Source organism: Amblyraja radiata, chromosome 3 (assembly GCF_010909765.2).
Source record: "Amblyraja radiata isolate CabotCenter1 chromosome 3, sAmbRad1.1.pri, whole genome shotgun sequence".
Taxonomy (NCBI): Eukaryota; Metazoa; Chordata; class Chondrichthyes; order Rajiformes; family Rajidae; genus Amblyraja; species Amblyraja radiata.
The window spans coordinates 118737135-118761378 of record NC_045958.1 but is presented as its reverse complement, the minus strand read 5'-3'; the positions used below and the strand labels follow the sequence as shown (position 1 = coordinate 118761378).

The 24244-nt window shown below is 45.3% G+C and overlaps 1 protein-coding gene across 1 annotated transcript; it reads right to left on the bottom strand.

Moving 5' to 3' along the window:
• Nucleotides 1-998: 998 nt before the first annotated feature.
• Nucleotides 999-24232, bottom strand: ak6 (adenylate kinase 6). The gene is made up of 5 exons (XM_033018721.1): nucleotides 24116-24232; nucleotides 12363-12455; nucleotides 11472-11530; nucleotides 4246-4391; nucleotides 999-1766 (listed from the first exon to the last, which is right to left on the bottom strand). Exons 1-5 carry the CDS (start codon nucleotides 24144-24146, stop codon nucleotides 1577-1579), a joined length of 519 nt encoding a protein of 172 aa, XP_032874612.1. The 5' UTR covers nucleotides 24147-24232; the 3' UTR covers nucleotides 999-1576.
• Between the last annotated feature and the right edge of the window lie 12 nt (nucleotides 24233-24244).

Genomic DNA, 24244 nt, shown 5'->3' with positions numbered 1-24244 from the left:
CGAGGACCAGAAGATATAGGTTTAAGGTGAAGGGGAAAAGATTTAATAGATATCTGAAGGGTAACTCTGTCACACAAAGGGTGGTGGGTGTATGGAATAAGCTGCCAGATAGATGAGGCAGGGCTATCCTAACATTTAAGAAACAGTTATACAGGTACTTGGATAGGACAGATTTGGAGGGATATGGACCAAACGCGGGCAGGTGGAACTAGTGTAGCTGGGACATCTTGTGTGCTGAAGCAAAGGAAGACTTTCATTATCCTATCAGGGGCACATGACAATAAACTCACTTGACTTGACTTGACATGTTGGCCAGTGTGGCCAAGTTGGGTCGAAGAGTTTGTTTCCACACTGTATCACCCTATGACTCGAACAGGAGTCATAGTGTTCAATGATCCCAGACCATTCCAAAATTCATATAATTAAAAGCACCACTAATGACAATACAGTACACCAGGTCTGGTTTGACGAAAATAACCAGAAGTACCTGTAATTGCTAAACGAAAATGCAAAGCGTTCTTGGATTGGAAACTTTTATACATCTCATGCAAAACATAGCTCCACGGACACCTGAAGGATCAATAAAAAACATATCCTGAACAATAGATGGAAAGAGTGGAGGCATGCAGTAACTAACTGATAATCTTGACAAAGGCAAACTCTACACATCTCCCTGTTGCTTCATTGTTGTCAGTTTCATATCAGGAAATTCCCTATCTAGCTGCTAGAATATAAAGCCCTTAATACAGGAAGAAATTAAAATTTAATTTGTCAAGCATTGGTCCCTTCTGTTTTCTTCCAACACATTTTATGGTTGAGAATTATGTCTGATATAGGGAGCCAGGAATTTGGAGGAGGGTGTGGGGGAGGGATCAGACATTGTAGAGAAAGGTGCAGATTTAAGCCTATTAATTGTATTCTCTGCATCTTTATGTCAAAAAAGATTCAATTTGTCATGATAATTCGAATTTCAGATTAAAATGTTCACACTTCTGTTGCTTAGTTGTAAATATTTATAGTTGCCAGTTGAATAAATGGAATAAACTGAAGCACAATTTGCATAATGCATAAGAATATTTAAAGTTCATTTAACAACAGTTTCAGTGAAGAATGCCCAAAGTGACACCCCTTTTTATTTTATTCATTAAGAAATAACCCAATTACATTTCAAAGGTTAAATTACAAAAAAATATATAATACACACTATGATTTGAGTTATAATTTTAACTTTCTTTTCCAAAGAACAAGTAAGATATTTTGGCTTAAACGTCTTAAACGAAAAAAAATTAAATTTAAATGAACGGTCACGTTCTCATATTGGTAGACGTACACATCTTGGTTTAAGAGCAAAATATCTGCCGTGATTATCATACAATTCCGTCCCCAAATATTTAACAAATAATTAATTTTCATATAGCCTGCATGTTCTTTGTGTTTTCCACTGCTTAAATTACCAGTGCCTTTTCACAATTTTATAAACAGACAGCCCAATACAAAAAGCTATCTCAGCATATAAATTTCAATTTGTGCCAGCAACCCAGCTTCTCAGCGCAAAACCTTCCATAATTGGCAGCGTTTAATTGTTATCTTTTATCCACTGTTCGACCCACTGTACAATTTGGTCTAAGTTTCCTTCCAGGTCCTCAGGCGTGTTGCTGGGCAACTGATACACAATCTCCTTTCGATAAGATTCCATAGCCTCCTCATATATGGTCTGGAAAATCTCACACTGTATGTTGTCCTGAAGTTTCTTTCCACTGTATCCCCTGAATAATGAACACAAATTAAGTGATGACTACAATCAAAAAAAGAAGTTTTGAGCTATGTAGCTTGATTTGTTACTTTGATGTTATAGAAGTTATAAAAAGTTATAAGCAACATGAAAAAAGAAAACATTTGAGAGTTTTGAAAAAATGACTTCTAGAATGCTCTATATACATTGTTTCAATAATGGGATAGTTCACAACAATATACTTTTATGGGAAAATTAAAAACAATAAAGTTAAACAAATTAATTCCATTATCAGATGTTTTTTTAATCCCTAAATTAAGGAATTTAACCGTTATGTTTTTGAAATGATAATGGGCTTGAAACACAAGAGACTGCAGATGCTGGAATCTGGAGCAACAGACAATATGCTGGACGATTGACTAGTATCTGGGCGTGCAGGGGGTGGGGGAGTGTGAGAAGTTGTTGATGCTTCGTGTTGAATAGCTGCACTATGGCTGAGAGTGTAGAGGGAAGATAGCCAGTACAGAGGTATGGGGCAGTGGTGAGAGGGGGGCCAGTCGGTGATTGGGGGGGGGGGGGGGGGGGGGGAGGAGAGAGTGGAGAGTTAGGAAGTTGATAAGTGGGAAAACAAAAGATACCAGTGCTGGAATCAGATAGGCTATGAATGATGTTGGGAATCTTCGGAGAGAGGTGAGGGATAAATGAATTTGAGGAGAGGGAGTCTGGTGGATAACATGTGTGGGTAAGAAGGACGAGGGGGAGAGGAAAGGGTAGGGGGAGGACTGGAAATGGATTGTAAGGCGAGCGGAGAGGAGAAAAGGATCTTATCCGATTCAACTATATAAAATTATGGAATGGAATACTTTATTGTCACATGTGTGTGCAGTTTTGGTCTCTAAATTTGAGGAAGGACATTCTTGCTGATGAGGGAGTGCAGCGTAGGTTCACGAGGTTAATTCCCAGGATGGCTGGACTGTCACATGTTGAAAGAATGGAGCGACTGGGCTTGTATACACTGGAATTTAGGATGAGAGGGAATCTTATTGAAACATATAAGATTATTAAGGGATTGTACATATTTGAGGCAGGAAACATGTTCCCAATGTTGGGGGAGTGCAGAACCAGGGGCCACAGTTTAAGAATAAGGGGTGGGCCATTTAGAATGGAGATGAGGATAAACGTTTTCACCCAGAGAGTTGTGAGTCTGTGGAATTCTCTGCCTTAGAAGGCAGTGGAGGCCGATTCTCTGGATGCTTTCAAGAGAGAGTTAGATAGAGCTCTTAAAGATAGCTGAGTCAAGGGATACGGGGAGAAGGCAGGAACAGGGTACTGATTGTGGATGATCAGCCATGATCACATTGAATGGTGATGCTGGCTCGAAGGGCCGAATTGCCTACTACTGCGCCTATTGTCTTTTGTCTATTGTGACAAGGCACAGTGAAATACTTTGCTCGCATACCCAAGGTATACAAATAGCGGTCATCTACAGCGCTGACAATGTTACAAAGTACGCCGGCTTCTTTGTTCTCCCCCAAATTATGAGGGGCTGAGCTAGGGTGGACAGTCTGCATCTTTTTCTCCAGGGTAGAAATATCAAAGATTAGAGCACACAGTTTTAAGGTGAAAGCGGCAAAGTTTAACATAGATGTGTGAGGTTAATTTTTTTTTACATAAACACAGCGAGTGGTGGGTGCTTGGAACTCATTGCCAGGGGTGAATGATGGAGGCAAATATACAATTGTGGCATTAAGAGGTTTTTAGATGGGCACATGTATATGTATGGAAAGGAGGGGTATGAATCGTGGAAAGGAGATTAGTTTATGTCCATCATGTCGGCATGAACGTTGTGGGTCGAAGAGCCTGTTCCTGTGCTGCATTGTTCTATGTTTCTATCTTGCGAAGGTAAAGATCACACAAAAAATCCTGGAATACTACATTTTTGCTTGACTAAAACGAAGGCAAATTGATGGGCTGTATATTTAACATAGAATCACTCAACTGAACCACTTGGATATGGTGTGTTCAAGATTCATAATCCAGTGGGACAGTAGAAACATGTGAAGTAAATATTCTACTTGCCTAATTGGAACAACATGAGTAGTAATTGTGGAGATATTGGTTCACAATCTAGAATTATGTCCATATCTATGCCAAGTAAAACTAATCTTAATTTGATAAATGGTTTAATTGACAGGGATCTTGCAATAGAAATAGGACAAGTGAAGTTGGATACTTTCTTCTAATTAATACCCACGAAGGTGTTTCTGACGGTATGAAGTCAAAGCAAAACTGGGGTGAACTCTGTTGTCGTATGCACTGTACTAGTCAATTATTAGAGTATAAACAAGAAACTATAGCCTTGAAAACAATACTCATTACCAAGGCACTTGCCTCACCTTTCTCTGCCACCTCCCGAAGAACAACTCAACAAATGAGTAACTAGGGGAAATAGTACATGAACGCCAAGCAATTTTAGGAATACTTTATTTTAGATGAATGAACATAACAATTACCTGCTTTCTAATCGGTCATACAAAATTGAATTATCTGTTCGAAGGACAAAGACAATGTGGAACCAGCGCTCTGGAAAGAAGTCACACCCATGGTAATCGACAATTGCTCCACCATCACTCATCTTCTCCTCAAGTTCATCAATCACCTGCAGAGCAAATTCCATTTGGAGAAAAATTTGTCAGAATAAAATAATAATAATAAATTTTATTTATGGGCGCCTTTCAAGAGTCTCAAGGACACCTTACAAAAATTTTGCAGGTAGAGGAAAAACATGTAAGGGGAATGAAATAAATAGTAGAGACATGACTAGTACACAAAGTAAAGACAGAATTCAATACAAAACACAATATGAGGCAATTAATGCACAGATGAAAAGGGAGGGGGACGTGGGGCTAAGGATAGGCAGAGGTGAAGAGATGGGTCTTGAGGCGGGACTGGAAGATGGTGAGGGACACGGAATTGCGGAGCAGTTGGGGGAGGGAGTTCCAGAGCCTGGGAGCTGCCCTGGAGAAGGCTCTGTCCCCAAAACTGCGGAGGTTGGACTTGTGGATGGAGAGGAGACCGGCTGATGTGGATCTGAGGGACCGTGAGGGTTGGTAGGGGGAGAGGAGGTCAGTGAGATATGGGGGGGCCAGATGGTGGAGGGCTTTGTAGGTGAGGATCAGGATTTTGTAGTTGATCCGGTGGGAGATGGGAAGCCAGTGAAGTTGTTTGAGGACTGGAGTGATGTGATGCCAGGATTTGGTGTGGGTGATGAGTCGGGCGGCTGCGTTCTGGACCAGTTGGAGTCGGTTGATGTAGGTGGAGCTGATGCCAAGGAGAAGTGAGTTGCAGTAGTCCAGTCGGGAGGAGATGAAGGCATGGATGAGTCTTTCAACAGCGGGAGGTGTGAGAGAGGGTCTGAGTTTGGCGATGTTGCGGAGATGAAAGAAGGAGGTTTTAATGACATGGCGGATGTGAGGCTCAAGGGAGAGGGTGGAATCAAAGATCACGCCAAGGTTGCGGGCCTGGGGAGATGGGGAGACAGTGGTGCCGTCGATGGTGAGAGTGGGGTTATTGATTTTGCTGAGTGTGGCTTTGGAGCCTATGAGGAGGAATTCTGTCTTATCGCTGTTGAGTTTGAGGAAATTATGTTGCATCCAGGTTTTTATAGCTGACAAACAGGAGTTGATATGGGAGAGGGGGGGGGTTGTGGGGGGATTTGGTGCCGAGGTAGATCTGGGTGTCGTCAGCGTAACAGTGGAAGTCCAGGTTGAAGTGGCGGAGTATCTGACCAAGGGTAGGATGTAAATGATGAAGAGGAGGGGGCCGAGTACGGTGCCTTGGAGAACGCCTTGAGTGACTGTGGCTGTAGCAGAGGTGTGGTTGTGGAGAGAGATGAAGTGGGATCTGTTGGAAAGGTAGGAACGGAGTCAGCTGAGTGCAGAGCCTTCAATGCCGAGGTCTTTGAGTCTGGTGAGCAGGATGTTATGGTTCACTGTATCGAAGGCTGCGCTCAGGTCGAGGAGGATGAGGATGTTGAGGGAACCGGTGTCAGCAGAGATGAGGAGGTCGTTGAGGACTTAGAGGAGAGCAGTTTCTGTGCTATGGAGGGGGCGAAAGCCAGATTGGAGGGGTTCAAGTAGGTTATACGCAAGGAGGTGGGAATGAAGTTGCGACGCAACGATACGCTCCTGGGTTTTTGAAAGAAAGGGGAGATTTGAGATTGGGCGGTAGTTAATGAGAGAGGAGGGATCAAGACCAGGTTTCTTTAAGATTGGTGTAACAGCAGCAGTTTTGAAAGCGGAGGGGACAATTCCTTGGGACAATGAGGAGTTGAAGAGATTAGTGAGGTAGGGGCAGAGAACGGGGAGGCAGGACTTCAGCAGGGGAGTGGGGAGAGGGTCGAGGGAGCAGGTAGTGGGTTTGGAAGAGCTGATGAGTTTGGAGATTTCAATAGGGGTGACCAGGTCAAACTGGGAGAGGAAGCAGTGTGGAGGAGGGGTAAGGAGGTCAGTGGAGATGTTGAAAGGAGGGGCCTTGGTAGGTGTTGGAGTAGATGCTGGGGAGTCGGGTACAGGGGATAAAGATTGATAGATGGTGCTGATTTTATCAGCGAAAAAGTGGAGGAATGAGTTGCAGAGATCCGGAGTAGAGGTAGGGAGAGTGTTGGCTCGAGGCTTGAGGAGGTTGCCCACTGTGGAGAAGAGGGTTCTGTGGTTTAGGCAGGGATCGGTGAATATGGAGGAGAGGTAGGCAGATTTTGCAGCAATGAGGGCATCTTTGTAGTCAGTGAGGTGGAGTTTGTAAGCTTCAAGGTGGACTGTGAGAGATGATTTCTTTGTGAGTCGTTCAAGTCGGCGACCAGTCTGTTTCAGTTTACGAAGTGCAGGTGTGTACCAGGGTGAAGATGTGTTGAAAGTTACGGTTCTTGTTTTGAGGGGGGCCATAGTGTTAAGGGAGGTAGACAAGGTGGAGTTGAGATGGTTTGTGAGATCATCAGGTGAGATGGGGGTTGAGTCCAGGGGGAGAGTGGTGGAGAGCAGGTCAGAGAGATGATGGGGATCAATGGATTTTAGATTACGGATGGTGATTTCTCGGAGGAAGCGGGGGCGAGGTGTCGGAGAAGGGATGGTGAACCGTATAAGCTTATGATCAGAGAGGGGGAAGAGGCAAGGATGGAGGTCGAGTACCGGTTGATTTGTGGAGCAGACCAGGTCAAGGAAAGGTGACATGCTGAGTGAGAGAGAAGTTGTCAAGTAAAAAGGCGAATTCAGATGCGAGCTTGCAGGTGGGGGAGTCCATGTGAATATTTAAGTCACCAAGTAGCAGCAGACGTGGGGAGAGGGATGAGGCAAGTGTGAGGAGTTCAGTGAAGTCAGATAGGAAGGAGGGGTTTGGTTTAGGTGGCCGGTAAATGAGGATGACTGTCGTGGAGGAAAGGGCTTTGAATAGAATAGAATAGAATAGCCTTTTATTGTCATCCAGACCGAAGTCTGAACGAAATTTAAGCAGTCATACATATAATACAATACAATAAAAAACAACAATAAACACATATTAACATCCACCACAGTGAGTCCACCCAACATCTCCTCACTGTGATGGAGGCAAAAGTCTTAGGGCTGCAGTCTCTTCCCTCCTCTTCTCCTTCTGCGCTGAGGCGATACCCCCCGGGCGATGTTAAAACCTGTCCTGCGGGTCAAACACCGCGGCCCGGGGTAGTCGAAGCTGCCGCTCACCAGACCTGCTGACGCAGCCGCTGGCCCGCGGCCGAACCCCCGGTCTCAGGCCACCGCCACCAGAACTGCCGTCCCAGCCCCCGGAGCATCGTTCCAGCCCCGAGCCGGATCGCCCTCACGTGAGTACTGCCACTGTCTCAGCCTCGCGCCAGGCCGCCCCGACTGGGCGCCGCTCCTCCCTCGGGCTGGGCCGCCCCGACTGGGCGCCGCTCCTCCCTCGGGCTGGGCCGCCCCGACCGGGCACCGCTCCTCCCTCGGGCTGGGCCGCCCCGACCGGGCACCGCTTCTCCCTCGGGCTGGGCCGCCCCGACTGGGCGCCGCTCCTCCCTCGGGCTGGGCCGCCCCGACCGGGCACCGCTCCTCCCTCGGGCTGGGCCGCCCCGACCGGGCGCCGCTCCTCCCTCGGGCTGGGAACGCCGTACCTCCCCGAGCTCGGCTACTCCGACGGGAGCACCGTTCCTTCCTCGGGCCGGCCGTCACAGCCCCTCACGAAAGCCCTGTTCCAGCCCCGAGCCGGGCCGTCCTCACGGGAGCGAGCTCAGTGCGAGTCCTGGCGGGCTCTGCCTCCTGAGCCTCGAGGTCGCCAGCTCCGCCATTAGGCCTCAGCACAGACGGAGGCAGAGAAGGGGAATACGACAAAAAAGTCGCATTCCCCCGCAGGGAGAGACAGCAAGCCCTGTTTCAACCCCCCCCCCCCAAAACACAAACTAAAAACCAAAACTAGACTAACCAAAACGAAAATAAACAACCCAAAAAACACAAAACAAACAGGACTGCCGGAGAGCCGCTGCAGCCAGAGCCGCGCCGCCACTAGGGACATATAAAATAAGGAAGGCGAGGAATTCAAATGATGCTACTGGGGGGAAGGTGAGTTCAGTGATACGAAAATTCTGGTTGAAAATAACAGCGAGGCCACCTCCATGGCGGGAGGGGCGGGGATTGGAAATGTAATTAAATCCAGGTGGGGATGTTTGATTGAGGGAGAAGAAGACATTGGGTTGTTGCCAGGTCTCAGTGAGCAGAAGGAAGTCCAGAGTGTTGTCAAGGATTAGTTCATGGAGGGCAAGGGCTTTGTTGTTGAGCGACCTGGTGTTGAGGAGGGCAAAGTTGGCATTATGAGAGGGTGGAGGGATGGGGGCAGGCTGGAGAGATCTGAGGTTGTCCCGGTTGACAGTGCGTGCGGTCAGCTGGGATGAGGGGTGACGCGGGTGAGGGGGGGCAGAGCGTGGTAGTGAGCAAATGGATGGAATGGAATGTCCGTGGTTGAAGCAAACAAGCCTGCGCCGAGAGCCTCTGTGGATGAAACGGGGTCGACGCAGAAGTCCAAGCTGTTTAACGACCTGGATGCAGGATGGGATGTGGTTGTTGAAGAAACCAGTCATCTGCAGAGTTGAGTATTTGAGCATGATGGTGAGGGTGCAGAGAGGTGTCCAGCGGTGCAGGTGCAGGTGGAGAGAGTATCCAGCGGTGAGGGAGCAGAGAGGTTGTCCAGCAGAGCGGGTGCAGCGAGGTGTCGAGCAGTGAGGGAGCAAAGAGGTTGACCAGCAGTGCAGATGCAGCGAGGTGTCCAGCATTGAGGGAGCAGATAGGTTGTCCAGTAGAGCAGGTATAGAGGTAGTCCAGTGATGAGGGTGCAGAGAGTATCCAGCAGTGCAGGTGCAGAGAGGTTGTCCAGCAGTGCAGGTGTAGAGAGGTTGTCCAGCTCCCTCACTGGTGCAGGGAGGTGTCCAGCGTCAATGGTGCACAGGCACAGGAGGTGTCCAGCGTCGATGGTGCACAGGCACAGGTACAGGCAGGGAACAGACAGGCAGGTAGGTAATAGGTAACAGGTAGGTAACAGACAGGGGGGGGGGGGGAACAGCGGGCGGAGAAGCGGCGAACAGTCAACGCCAGCGTCCTCTCCGGGCAGCGTGCAGGGATTCTAGCGGTTCTGGCGGCTAGCAGCTAGAAGCTAGCAGTATAGGCCGCAGGGGGACGATCGTTCAACGGCCGAAAAAACACCACAGACCACCGCAACCGGAGCGACCCTCCAGTGGTCCCACGTCAGGTGGTAGGTCAAGACCTCGTCCAGGATGGAAATAAACCACAGTCGGCAATTGAAGCAGATGGAGCCGATTCGCGGTAAGGGACCGTTGTTAATTTAAATTTCCCGCCGCCGCCATTTTTTCCCGGAATGTGGATTATGGTGGATTACATGCACAAAATCTCTCAAAATACAAACAAGAAGATCATCACCAGTTCACCACTATTTGCGATCGCGTTCTAATGAAACCCAGTCTATACACTGGTTCATTGAAAAAAAGTTCAATGGATTAATGAATAAATGCATTAGCCCGAGTCTAGTCCAAGCAGAGCAGAATTGTCACAACCTCAATTCAGCTTCAAACTAGAGACATTAGCTGTTATTTTTATGAAGACTTTACATTTTAAGGCAGGTAGAAGCGATGGAGCAGAATGAAAAGCGAAGGGCAGTTGACGTGTGGATTCACAAGGAATTGCACCGGGTGGCGCTATCAGCGATGCAGCCTCGCCAAGTCTGTGTGTCTTATTGTCTTTTATATTATTTTTAGTGAGTTTTAAAAAGTACGTGTTAATGTTCTCTGCTTTGTTTTATGTGGGGGAAACTTTTTTTCAGTCTCTTATCTTGTCGGAGGTGCGATTGTTTTCCGGATCATATCACCTGTCGCTCCGCAGCCTAACATCATGGAGTTGGCGGCCTTGCTCGAGACTGACTTTGAGCCGCACCGCAGGGTCGTTCGTGGACTTATGCCCCTGACCCACTTAGGAAACCTGAACGGAAACCTCTGGAGACTTTGCGCCCCACCCAAAGTTTCCGTGCGGTTCCCGGAGGTTGCCAGAGGTTGTAGGTAGTGGAAGCAGGTAGGGAGACTGACAAAAACCTCCGGGAACCGCACGGAAACCTTGGGTGGGGCGCAAAGTCTCCAGAGGTTTCCGTTCAGGTTTCCTAAGTGGGACGGTGCATTACCATTGGAGCCTGCAATCTCTTGCCTGGGATCGACGCTCCAACCGCGGCCTGCGGATTTCACCATCGAAGAACTCGCCGTCTCGGGTAGAGACTGATGTCGGGAAGCTCCAGAGTCGCAAGAGGTTCGGCCAGCCCCAACCCGGGGTCCAATAGCCCGGCGCAGGGAGTTGAGATCCCCCCCGATGCGGGAGCTTGATCGCCCCGATGCGGAGGGACCGACGGCCAGCTACGGGAGCCAAGATCGTCCCGTCAATGGAAGACTCAAGGCCCCCGGGAGCACAAAGAAGCAAAGAGATTGAACTTTTTTTTCACCTTCCATCACAGTGAGGAATGTGAAGGAGTTACTGTGGTGGATGTTTATGTTAAAATGTATTTTGTATGTCTTGTTGCTTTTTATTGGTATGACTGTATGGCAAATCAAATTCCTCGTATGTTGCAAAACATACTCGGCTAATAAAATATGATTATGATTATGAATTGCAAATGCTGTTTTACAAAATGAAAACAAAGTGCTAGAGTAACTCAGCAGTCAGATAGTATCTCGGGAGGACATGGGTACGAGACGATTCAGGTTGAGTCCCTTCTTTGAACTGTAGTAGCGTGGGAAAAACTAGAAGAGAGATGAAAGCAGGACAACGCCTGGTGAATAACAGGTGGATACAACTGAAGGGGGGGAGGGGTGATTGGCAGATGAGGGGACAAAAGCTGGAGATGAAAAGGAGGCAAACTGGTACAACAATCTGTCAGTCAACCTGTTATTTTCCAGGCTTTGTCACAACCTCAATTCTTTTTCAGCTTTCTCCTCCCTACTACAATCATCTGAAGATGGGTCCCAACCCGAAATGTCACCTATCCATATCCATGTCCCCTATCCATATCCATGTGGAAAGAATTTCAACTGTCTTGGGTCCTGGATTAGACTTTGGAATTTCAAAAAAAATGGAAGTGAAAGAATTCAATGCATTAAAAATAAATCAATTCATTTTGGGTTATAGCATGGTTGTACTACAATACTGACCCCATCTTCATCCAGAATAGGACATGAGTATTCTTCATCATAACCGTCATATAGCTGACCTTTGCAAAAAATATTAGAAATATATTGATCAGAAACATAAATTCTGAGAGAAACTATAGAAAAATTCACAAATATTATTCATGCACTGATATATGATACAATACCTAAAATCAGGAAAAATGCTACACATTCATCTGAAGCAACGATTATCACTTTCCACAAACCTTTTAATCAAAATGTAATACATTTATCCATTGACTTGAACACAACAACCACTAAGTTTAAATAAGGAATTCAATCAGATAAACTGAAATAAATTAGCCATCCACTTGCAGCATTAATTGCGTTTTTCAGAACCAACATTTCATCACTGTGTGCTTAAATTACCATTCAGCATCCTGAAATTACAGATTTCAGACATCTTACTGTAAGTAAATAGGCTTTTCTATATATTTTTAAAAACATGTCACTTTTTAAAACACAAACATCAAAAGCAATCTGTCCAGATGCTCTTAGTCTTTTCTGCAACGTTTGAAAATTAAGTGCAGAGCAAACATTTTAAAAGAGCTAAATTCATTTATGATAAACAATATTCTCGAACACAGCTTTATTTCCTAAAAATGAGTTGAAAGATGAAATACAAAATTTTGCTTAACAAGATTGGAAGTATATATTCTGCAATATCAATCCCTTTTTAAAAAAATCAGTTTTTAAGGATTACCAATCCTCATCAGAGGTTTAGATTTTTAGAACTGTTTACCATCAGATGTCATAATAAATGAAGCATACCAAATTCAGATAACTTAGTTATAAAATGCTCTGGTCATTAAAAAATCTGTTCCAGTAATTTGCAGGTTAATATTTTCACACAGTATATAAAGCTATGTTCACCTTCTTTTGCCAGTTCTCCCACATTCACATATGTCAGTCCAGTTCTTCCAGCTAACTCTTTACCAAGGGTAGTTTTGCCAACACCTGGAGTACCTGCCAACACGGCAAAGATAAACACTGTTGTGAACTTTTGTTAAAACGTGCCTGCGTAAATTGAGCATTAGCAAATATATTCCTTAAGAAATACTATTTACTGTGTTTATGTAACTAAATAAATGGAGTTTCCACAAAAGCAAAGATTAATCTACATGAAAGTGTTGATTTTTAAAAATAGATTCAATCATATTTCTGTTTACTCAGTCTCACCACCTAATGCATTTACCCCACTCACTTTTACCTGCGGTGGTCACTTACGATACGTTAGAACTTTATTTATCCCAGGAGTGAAATTGGTCCGCCAAAAGTCATAAAGCACAACAAGATACATGAAATTAAAGTGATGAATGGAAAGTCCAGGATTGAGAATGTGCAAAGATTGGGGGTGGGTGGGAGGGGGGTTGTCAGTCTACCACAAGACAGAAAGGGGAGGAGTTGTACAGTTTGATAGCCACAGGGAAAAAGGATCTCCGGTGGCGTTCTGTGCTGCATCTTGGTGGAACCAGTCTGTTGCTGAAGGTGCTCCTCAGGTTGACCAGTGTGTCACTTTCCAAATTGTTACCCATCTTGATCTCCCAAATGCTACAGATGCACCTTTGAGTGGAACCAGAATGCTTTAGCCATTAAAAATCCTCACCGAATGAAACAGCCCTTGCTGCAAGCAAGACTGAGTCAATATACAGGCATGGGTTGATAAGCAACAGGTAATGTTTACACCTGAAAGTACTGGGCCATGACCATCACCAACATGAGAAATGTTAACTATGTACCCTCAACATTCAATGATCTGAAACACAACAGGACCAGCTTTGTAAATAACGTGGCTACAAGAGCAAAGCAGAGGCTGTTTATCATGTTGCATGTGACTTCACTCCTGACTAATGGCATGTTAGGAGCATGATGAAATACTCCCCAGCTACCTGAACGGGTGCTGCATCACAACTTTCAAGAAATTCAACACTAACCAGAGCAAAGCTGTCAAATTAACTGATATCACATCAACCACCCCAAATGTTCATTCCTTTCAACACTGATATAAAACGGTTACAATGTACACCATATATAAAATGGACACCAATTACTTGAGGGGCTTTTCCCAACCCTGCTTTCTCTACTGACATATATAGCAGGCACTTGGGGACACCATCACCTGCAGGTTTTCCTCCAAGTCACACACTCTTCTGTCTTTGAAAAATATTGACAGTATTTCATTGTCAGTTTCCACCACCTGCCTGGGCAGGGAATTCCAGAGATTCCCTATCCTCTCCAAAAAGAAATTTCAACACACCTCAATTTTAAATGCCTCTTCTCTAAAATCTCCACATCCTTCCTGTAATGGGGCGATCAACACTGCACACAATACTCCAAATGCGGCCTAACCAAAGCTTTATTTAACTGTAACTTCTTCCTCACTCTTGTATTCAATGCCTTGACCAATGAAGACAGGCATTCCGTACATTTTCTTTACAACTCTATTGATGTGTGCAACTTTCAGGGAACTATGGACCTGGACCCTAAGATCCCTCTGCACATCAACTGTATACCGTATCCTTACATTCGACCTCCCAAAGCGCAACATGTCACACTTGCTCGGGTTAAACTCCCTCTGCCATTTCTCTGCCCATATCTAATTCCCGCTGTATCCTTTGACAGCCTTCCTCACTGTCCGCAACTCCACCAATGTTGGTGTTGTCTGCAAACTTACTAACCAGCCCATCTACATTTGTGTCCAAATCATTTATCTATCTATATATTACTAAAAGTCTGTTCTTGACCGGTTTTGGCTTTCTGTGCTGTGATTTCCAAGAGTACGCCGCCACCTACGGCCGTCATTTTTGGCCACCTCGCTCAGAGCCCCCCTCCGCCGCATGTGTGCCGAGGATTTTTCCCGTCGATGAAAATTGACAGAGATATTAATGTTTTTACAAAATTCCCCATTCTCTCTGCTGCCCCCGTTGGAGGGAGGGGGAGGGACTATAAAACCAGGAAGTGGTGTGCCTCAATCAGTCTCTGCAAGTGGTGTGCCTCAATCTGAGCTCTGAATGACACTGACAAATGTCTACAGCACTGTGAGTACCCTTAATTTGGTTTGAAAATATGGTTATAGGTAAAAAAGCACTGCCTGCAAATGGTTGTTTGGGTTTGGGTTGAAGTAAAAAGGCACTCTCTCTCCCCCCCACCCCTCTCCTCCCCCCCCCCCCCCCTCCCTCTCCTCTCCCCCCCCCCTCCCTCTCCTCTCCCCCCCCCTCTCCTCTCCTCCCCCCTCTCCTCCCCTCCCCCCTCCCTCTCCCCCTCCCTCTCCTCCCCCCCTCCTCTCCCCTCCCCCTCTCCTCTCCCCTCCCCCCTCTCCACTCCCCCCTCTCCTCTCCCCCTCTGCTCTCCCTTTCTCTCTCTCTCTCCCCTCATTTTCTCCCCTCCTCCCCTCCCCCACCATCCCTCCCCTAAACCACCCTCCTCTCCACACACCCCTACCCCCCATCCTCCCTCCCCCGCCCCTCATCTTACCCCCCTCTCAGCACTCCCTCTCTCCTCCCCTCCTCTCCCCCCCCCCCCTCTCTCCCCCCCCCCTCTCTCTCTCTCTCTCTCTCTCCCCCTCCTCCCCTCCATTAGCGTGAGTGTGGGGGAGGGGTAGTTAGTGTGTGACGCTGCATGCCGCCTCCCCCCCCCCCCCCACAACCGCACGTTGGGGGAACAGACCCAACGGGTCTGCACTTGGTCTAGTATATATATATATATTACAAACAACAGAGGTCTTTCCACACGTCCCTGCATAATACCACTGGTATAAGAATCCTGCCAGAATAACACCACCACTCTCTGGGTCATTATATATATTGGCCAACAACAGACCAAGAATTAACTCCACTAGGTACCTTGTTACAATCTGAAATGAGCCCATTTATTCAAACGTTTTCCTATAATGCAGGCAGTTTCCAATCCATTTTAACACACTTTGTAGGAGCCATTTATGTTTAGGCTAGCTACTGTTGGCATATTATATCATTTTGTCTAGATATATCTTGCAATATTATTTTGGACACTTGGGGGGCGGTCATTAGATGCACAGAGGGGCGTGTATATATATGGGCATAGTGGACAGGGAGTGGCAGACCAGGCACAGGGAGGGAGATCATACAGTTCACCAGACCGGGAAGAATGGCTAGCTACAACTTGTATGCAGAATAAGGAAAGGCTGGTACATTCATCTGTTTGTTTGTACAACTACTTCAATAAAGAACCAATTAAACTGGAAATAACGACTGGAAAATCTGTTCTATTTGGTCTGCATAAGATCACTCCTACATACCTGTGTAGTAATGGCAACGGAAAGTTGGACACTGGAAGAGTCGGAAATTTGCCATTACACACTTACTCCGACACCATGCACGTATAATTTATGCACCAGCTTAATATGGAGCAGTTTGTCATCTGCTTTACTGAAATCTAAATACAGTTGCCCCTCCATCAACTTTCCATGTTACATACTCAACAAATGTGGCAAATTTGTCAAACACGATTTATCAAAAATAAACATGGCAATTGTGCTCCTTATTAAGACTACACTCATTTTCACAACCAAGGCAAAGTACTTGTATGTGAATACTTGACCAATAAAATTATTAATTCATTCATTTATTTTCCCTTTATCTATTTCTTCATCATCTTATGCTGCTTGACATTTTATTTGTGGTTACTTCTCAGATCCTGCCACTATCTCTTCCAAAACCACTAAACCACTGCAAAAGATTTTTTTTTTCAAAGGAAGTAACGGGTGATCAAAAAAAGGATAGAAGATAGAATTTCAGAATGTTAGCAGGGAAAAAAACCTTATGAGTTTCCACAACTTACTTAAATAAAGATTACCAACAGTAAATGCTATAAAGACATAAGAATTATAATGAAGAATAAATGGTTGAAGCAATAGCCAAATATTAAATGTCTTCATGATGAAGGCACAATTAATGAAGCAGAAATAATGCAGAAAGTTTCAATAACTTGAGAATCTCAAAATAATTACTTTCACTAAAAGATAAAGAATTGAAATTAAATATATTTTAATATGTTACATTTGCACTTGAACTAATATCATGTTCCCCAAGATACTAATGTTAACTGATCTAGTTAATGTTTTTGTGTTGGTCTATCAAAATTCAGTAGATTCTGAAATATTTCCTGCAACTTGGAAAGTACCAAACATAATATGAATATGGGAGAAAATCGAAAAACAAATATCAATTAGCTTGATGTCAGTTATTGACAAAATGCTGAACCATTAGATAGTATGATTAACGAATCGAGATAGTGTAATGGAAAGCAAGGTTTTTAATGATGTAACTAGCAAAGTAGTTAAGGAGGAACCAGTGGATGTAGTTTATCTCTCGATCTGCAGAAAGGCTGTCACAATAAACAAGGGCTTGCATGGTTTGGCAATAACATATTAGCATCTATAAAGGAATGATTGAATGTCTGAGTAGGAATAACTTGGTCTTCATCTAACTGTAAGTCCGTTCATGACAATATGCCACAAGGTTCAGTACTGTGCTTTCAGCTCAACACTATTTATATTAAAGCCTTAAATGAAAATTCAGTGCAATACTTCTACGTTTGCAGATGGTACAAAATTAGACTGGGTTATCAGCTGTAAGGTCAAAAGGAATGTTAATAGGTTAAATTATTCACTGCAATTTCTTGACGGTCTTGGGCAAATCTGTTCTGAAACATCTGAAGTGTAATACAACCATCCAGTATGCTTTCTATGGGGGCATCTGTAGAAATCTGTAAGAATCACTGGAGACATGCAGAATTTCCTCATTCTGCTCTTGGTTGTCACATTAATGTGGTTAGTCCATGACATATCATTGGTAATATTAATGCCAAGGAACTTCAAACCCTCAACCATTTTCATTTCTGCACCATTGATGGTGATTGGGGCATGCTTCCTGAAGTTAATAACTAGCTCCTTCATATTGCTGATATTAAGGGGGAGGTTATTGTCCTGGCACCATGTCACTAAGTTCTCCATCTCCTTCCTTTACTCCATCTTGTCATTGTTCATGATTTGGTCCACCACAGTGATGTCTTAAGAAGGGCCCGATTTTTGCTTACCAAAGAGGTAGAGGACAGGCAATATACATTGATGTTATTGATGGAAGAATTATAGATACACTGAGAAAAGACAAGTACCGTGCAGTGTGCAGATACTGAATTTACTCCACAAAAAGCCGGCAGAAGCACATTTGGAAAGGACCAGAAGGACCAATTTAACAGCTGTAAAACAAAGGCACTGAACCAAAATTGGAAATTTATCTTCTAACCCAATGTTTTGCCTGCAAACTTCACACCATGGCTCCACCTTATGCTAATTAATCGCACACCAATGTCCTGTCAACTCCAACCTTGGTTCTAATACGAATGAGTCACCATCAAACCTGCTTTGAACAAAAAAGACAACGCATCCAAAAACGACATTCCTAGTATGACAATTACAAATGCATACTGGTGAAACACTGCAACATGTCTGCAGATTAAAGCACTTTGTGGTGTTGCAAATTCTGCATGCCTGAAATTATATGACAATTGCACAGAAAAATCTCTCAGTTTCGCTTAGGTTAGTTTAGAGAGACAGCATGGAAACAGGCCCTTCAGCCCACTGAGTCTACATTGACCAATATTCAACCGTTCACAATAGTTCTATATTATCCCACTTTCTCATCCACTCCCAACATACTAGGGACAATTTACAGCGGCCAACTAACCAACAAGCTCACTCATCTTTGGGATGTGGGAGGAAACCGCAGTACACAGAGGAAACACGCGTGGTGCTGAGAGAACATGCAAACTCCAAACACACAGCACCCGAGGTCAGGAACAAACTCAGACCTTTGGCACCGTGAGGCAGCAACTCTGTTAACATTAATATATTAATAGCGCTACGCAGTAATGTGTTTAACATAAATCAGTGTTTTTTTAAGTCACTTTGGGTCCTGGACATTTAAATTTTCATCTCAGAGCACTAGAGGAACTCAATGGATCAATCAACATCTGTGGAGGCAACAGACAGACGGCATTTCAAGACAGGACCCTTCTTCAATCTGAACAAGACGTTGTCTGGCCCGTTGACTTCATCTTTGTTTTGCTCAAGATTCCAACATCTGCAGTTTCTTGTGTCTCCCTCTTAACTACCATCTCCATGGTTTCTGTTCTCCCTGAGTCTCAGAAACATCCTTCCACTTAAATGTTCCCATGACTTATCTATCTGAAGACTATCACCAAAATCATTGTCTCATATGTGCTAATGTTTCCTTCAGCATGGTGTCAATTTTCAGAATGTTAACCATGTTGTTAAGGTACCATACCAGGTGAGTGCCTGGAACACACTGCCAGTTGTGGTGGTGGAAGCAGATGGAGTGTGGAAGTTGAGGGGAGACCTGATAGAAATATATAACATTATGAGAGATATAGATAGAGTAGACCAGCGTTTCTCAACCGGGGTTCCCCGGAACACTAGGGTTCCGCGAGAGAGCACTAGAGGTTCTGGGAGAAATAGTGAGAAATAGGCTAATCATATATGTAAATGCATTTTTGGGTCATTTTTTGTGTTTAATTTCATATCTGTAATTTTATTATACAGGTACAGCATATTTAGCGATGTCAATTTAGCATATTTAACGACATTGTGGCGGCCCCTGTTGGTGAGCCACGTGCGGTGCAAACCTTCGGCTCTGAAGGGGGTCACATGTCTCGGTGACGGGAGGTGGAGGTCATGGGCTGGTCACGGGCTCCCCTGGGGAGTATATAAAGTTGGGACTGCTGGCGCACCGGGGTGGTTAGTAGGGAGTTGTTAGAATAGTAATAAAGAATCATTGGTTTGGCCAAACTCCGTGTCCCGCCTCATTCTTCGCCGGACCGCTTCGCGTCCCACTACAACGTCATATTTAGCGATGTCTATACGGCGCCAGTGCAAAAGTGGTCAGTGGACAGGAGCTGTACGTGATGGATTTGTGTATCATTAAGTGACTCACTCGAGTACAGACACATGCACGGTCTCCATCAGTCCTGTCTGTGCTTCCTGCCGTGCAGGTACAGTCCCTCATTCACCCACGTTATTTAGTAATTTTTACCCATCATTTAGGGATGTTATATGAATTTAAAAAAATTAACTATGTTTTTGTTTATTTTTGTTCGTTTATCAAAAGTTTATTTATGTATGATTTTGTTAGTTTATGAAAAGTTTGTGTTTAGTTTTCTCTCTCTCCCTCTTTCTCTCTCTCTCTCTCTCTCTCTCTCTCTCTCTCTCTCTCACACCTCCAAGGTTAGTTCTTCTGTTTGCCTTTATTTGCTTCAGTTTTGAACAAGCAGTTTGATTTCAGTTTTTTTTTTGCATTGTCAATAAACTTGAGAAAAACATGTTATTTTTTGCTTCATGAGTATCATGAGAGGCATAGATTGGGTTGATTCACAGAGTCTCTTGCCCAGTGTGGGGGAATCGAGGAACAGAGGACATAGGTTCAAGGTGAAGGGGGAAACGATTTAACACAGGGCTGCCAACTCTCACACATTGAGTGTGAGAATCACGCATTTAGCCAAATTCTCTCGCTGTCACACTGATCACAAATTTCTCACGCTCTGCCATGAGAAATTCTGTGATCAATGAAAATTTCAAAACTCATATCAACTGCATGGGCTGTGGGTGTTGGAAAGCTGGGGCTGAAGGAGGGATGGAAGCAGAAGCAGTGGCGGGGACAGATGCAGACGGGGAGCAGGTTCTGGCCAGTGTTTGCCAGGCTGGCGAGTGTTTGCCGGGCTGGCGAGTGTCTGCGGGGCTGGCGAGTCGCTTGCTGCAGCTCCGGCCATGGAGCAGCCTCGGTGCAAGAGTCCCTGGCCGTCGGAGGCGTTGCGCTGCTGCCGTGAGAGTCTCTGTGCCGAATTTGCCAAGGTGACCGGCATGGATCAGACTGCAGCTCGGTGCATCCTGGAGGACAACCAGTGGCTACTGGAAGTAAGTACCAAGCACTGGGTAGAAATGGTGGAAGATAGTGGCCTTCAAATGGGGGTGGTAGGAGAAAGCATCCTGCTTTCCTGCTAGATTCTCACTTACTGTAACTGCATGAAAAATGTTTCCGATGTTGGGGGAGTTCAGAATCAGGGTCACACAGTTTAAGAATAAGGGGTAGGCCAATTAAGACTGAGATGAGGACAAACTTTCTTCACCCAGAAAGTTGTGAATCTGTGGAATTCTCTGCCACAGAAGGCAGTGGAGGACAATTCACTGGATCTTTTCAACAGAGAGTTACATTTAACTTTCGGGGCTAGCGAAATCAAGGGATATGGGGAAAAAACAGGAAAGAGGTACTGATTTTAGATGAACAGCCATGATCATATTGAATGGCAGTGCTGGCTCGAAGAGCCGAATGGCATATTCCTGCACCTATTTTCTATGTTTCTATGCTTGAGTATATGGCAATAAAACTAGACCACTTGATTTTGAAGCATTCATGCATGGTGGAGGTATAATGTAGTCAAGAGTGATACAGTGTGAAAACAGGCCCTTCGGCGCAACTTGTCCACACCCGCCAACATGTCCCAGCTACACTAACTGCTTTTGGTCCATATACTTCCAAACCTGTCCTATCCATGTATCAGTATAACTGTTTCTTAAATGTTGGGATAGTCTCTGCCTCAACTACCGCCTCTGGCACCTTGTTCCATACACCCACCACCCTTTGTGTGGAAAAAGTTACCCCTTAAAAAGTTACCTCTTAAAAATACTTTAAACAAAAACATTGAAATCATACTTCTACAATGCACTAAAACATGATTTTAATACATCAAATTTGAAAAGTCCCAACCCCACAGCTCGCCAGGTACCCCCAAGGCCAGTGATCAGTGATCGCTCAGCCTCCCCACTTTCAAAAACACTCCGTGGTCCCTGATTCAGACAGAGAGCACTGCCAGATTTGAGCGCGAACTGAGGCCAGTTGTCCATGATGTCTGGACCCCAATGCTCAGCGCTTCGTTTCGGAGTTGGCTAATGTTATTGATTTGTAATTAGCCTGATTTGTAATTTGTTGCCAAAACCTATTAATTTGGAATATCCAGGGGGATGGAATATGTGTAATATTAAAATGACATGCAAGGTGTGTCTGTCACAACATACAGCCCCGATAACCCATTATTTCCTTCAGTTAAATATTGGGAAGGTAACACTATTGTCATTTGCCACTCAACTATTATGTTTGTTTACCTCACTGACTATTTCTAACCCCCCCCCACATCCACAAATTCCTTTGACAGGTTGAATAGAAATGTCCCCAATCTCGTTGTTTTATTAATTGAACACGTAGATGAACATCCTCAAGGAGTGTAATCAGATGGAAACTGATTCCGATGCAATGTTTAAGAGCTTGTTCAAAGAAGGGATATACTTTAAAGGAGTGACAGAGATACTTGCAGGGGAATGTGTGAGGAGGTTATTATTATTATTATTGAACCAGGACAACTGAAGATTCAAAGTTTAATACAGTAATTTTGCTGATACTGACTCCAACCAACCATGTAATGAATATCATCCATTCCGGAAGTTTTATTTTTCTGATGCCATTGAAACATCATTTGGATTTCAATCACTTCAATCTATATGTAATTGGGAATGGGGAGCATTGGAACAAAAATTTGCCCTCTGTACATATTAACTGTAATATAATAATGTATGCATGTTGCTAGGTACAATCAAAACAAAGTTGTGGTGTGTTATGAATACCACAGAAAAGATTATGTGCTCTCAAGATCACATTTAATAGAATAATATTGCTTAAATATTGGACTTTACATTTCGGAAAAGTTCCAGCTGAGAGGAAGACAGCAAAATACTAAAAGTATTGGGGGGTGAAAATAACTTGTATGTATGTATAAGTTTCTTAGGAAAATAAAGGAAATGGTAAAATACTCATACAGCTGAGTGGGTGTAATTTTATGGATGAGAAATTGTGTTCAACCAATTGACGACTTCTTTCTCAAAGTAACTAGCATGTTAGATAACAAGGAAGCCAATGGATGTAACAAATTTTGTTATGCAAAATTTGGTCTGTGAAGTGCCCCATAAAAGATTACCACATTAGATAAGCACCTGTGGACTTGAACGTAATAGGTTAAATCCAGAGAGTCAGATGTGGGGCTTTATGTGTGGGCCAGATATATTGTCAGTGCAGAGGGGCTAGGAGCAAGGTCAAGTGTGCATCCAGAATCAAGGTGTGCAGTCAAAGCTGGGACAATGGGAGTGTTCAGCACTGGGAACCTAAGCAGCTATGATCAGGGTAGAATAGGGGGCCAGGTATAAGGCTGGACTCAGTGTCAGGAATGAGAAGGTATGCAACTGGAGTCAGGGTCATGCGTAGTACCAGGTGTGCAGTGAGACCCAGGTTGGTCAACATGGGCCAAGTGTTTGATTATAATCTGATTTGCATACATGAATATACTAAGATCATTCATGTGCTGCACCTGTTGATCAGAGCCTGGCTCTACTCTGGAATGTAATTAGGAATGTAATTTAGCCTAACCTTATTCATAGCTAATCCAATATAAAGCATAAATATTGCATTCAAGTGTAGGTTAAAAGACTCGCTACAGAATGCACAAGATTGCACAATTTCAAGCTGAAAAATGCAAAAGCTCCGTACCAATGGGAGGGAGGACACTCCCCTCCCCCCCACACCCTCTCCCCCACACCCTCTCCCTCACACCTTCTGCCCACCCCCCTCCCCCCCCCCTCGTTGCTACGCTCCCACCGGCTTGGTCTCTCGCAATTTCTCACTCCCAACCCTCACCTAATGTTGGCAGCCCTGTTAACAGGAATCTGAGGGGTAACTTTTTTCACACAGAGGGTAGTGGGTGTGTGGAACAAGCTGCCAGAGGAGGTAGTTGAGGCTGGGACTATCCCATCATTTGGAGGGATATGGACCAAGCGCAGGCAAGTGGGACTAGTGTAGCTGGGAAATGTTGTCCGGTGTGGGCACGTTGGGCCGAAGGGCCTGTTCCCACACTCCATGACTAAAGTACGGGGGGGATGATTGGGGGGGGGGGGGGGGGGGGGGGGTGATGGGGGCGATAGGGATGATGGGGAGGGGGATGATGGGAGGGGATGATGGGCGGGGATGATGGGGGGTGCGAATTATGGGGGGGGTGGGGAGGAGGATGATGGGGAGGTGAGGGGGAGGCTGATGGGGGGTGTGATGAGGGGGGGGGTTGATGGGGTTGAGATGTGGGGGGGGGGGGTGATATGGGGGCATGATTATATAGGGGGGATGATGGGGGGGGCGATGGGGAATGATTATGATGGGGGATGATTATAATGGGGGGGATGATTGGGGAGGGTGAGGGGGGAGGCATGATGGGGGGTTGGTGGGGGGGAGATGGGGGGGTGATAGGGGGGATGATGGTGGGGATGATTATGATGGTGGGGAATGATATGGGGGGATGATTATAATGGGGGGGGATGATGGGGGGGTGAGGGGGGAGGGATGATGGGGGGTTGGTGATGGGGTGGAGATGGGGGGGGTGATGGGGTGGAGATGGGGGGGATGATGGGGATGATTATGATGGGGGGGATGATGGGGGTGATATGGGGGGGATGATTATAATGGGGGGGGCGGCGCTCCCACCTGTCAGCAGAACATTCGGACGATTCTCCATGTCGTCGACACGAGCTGCAGGTCCCGGGGCCCTCACTCACTCCCGGTCTCCACTCCCTCTACGTCACGGCCCGGCCCGGCCCGCCTGACCACTCCAAC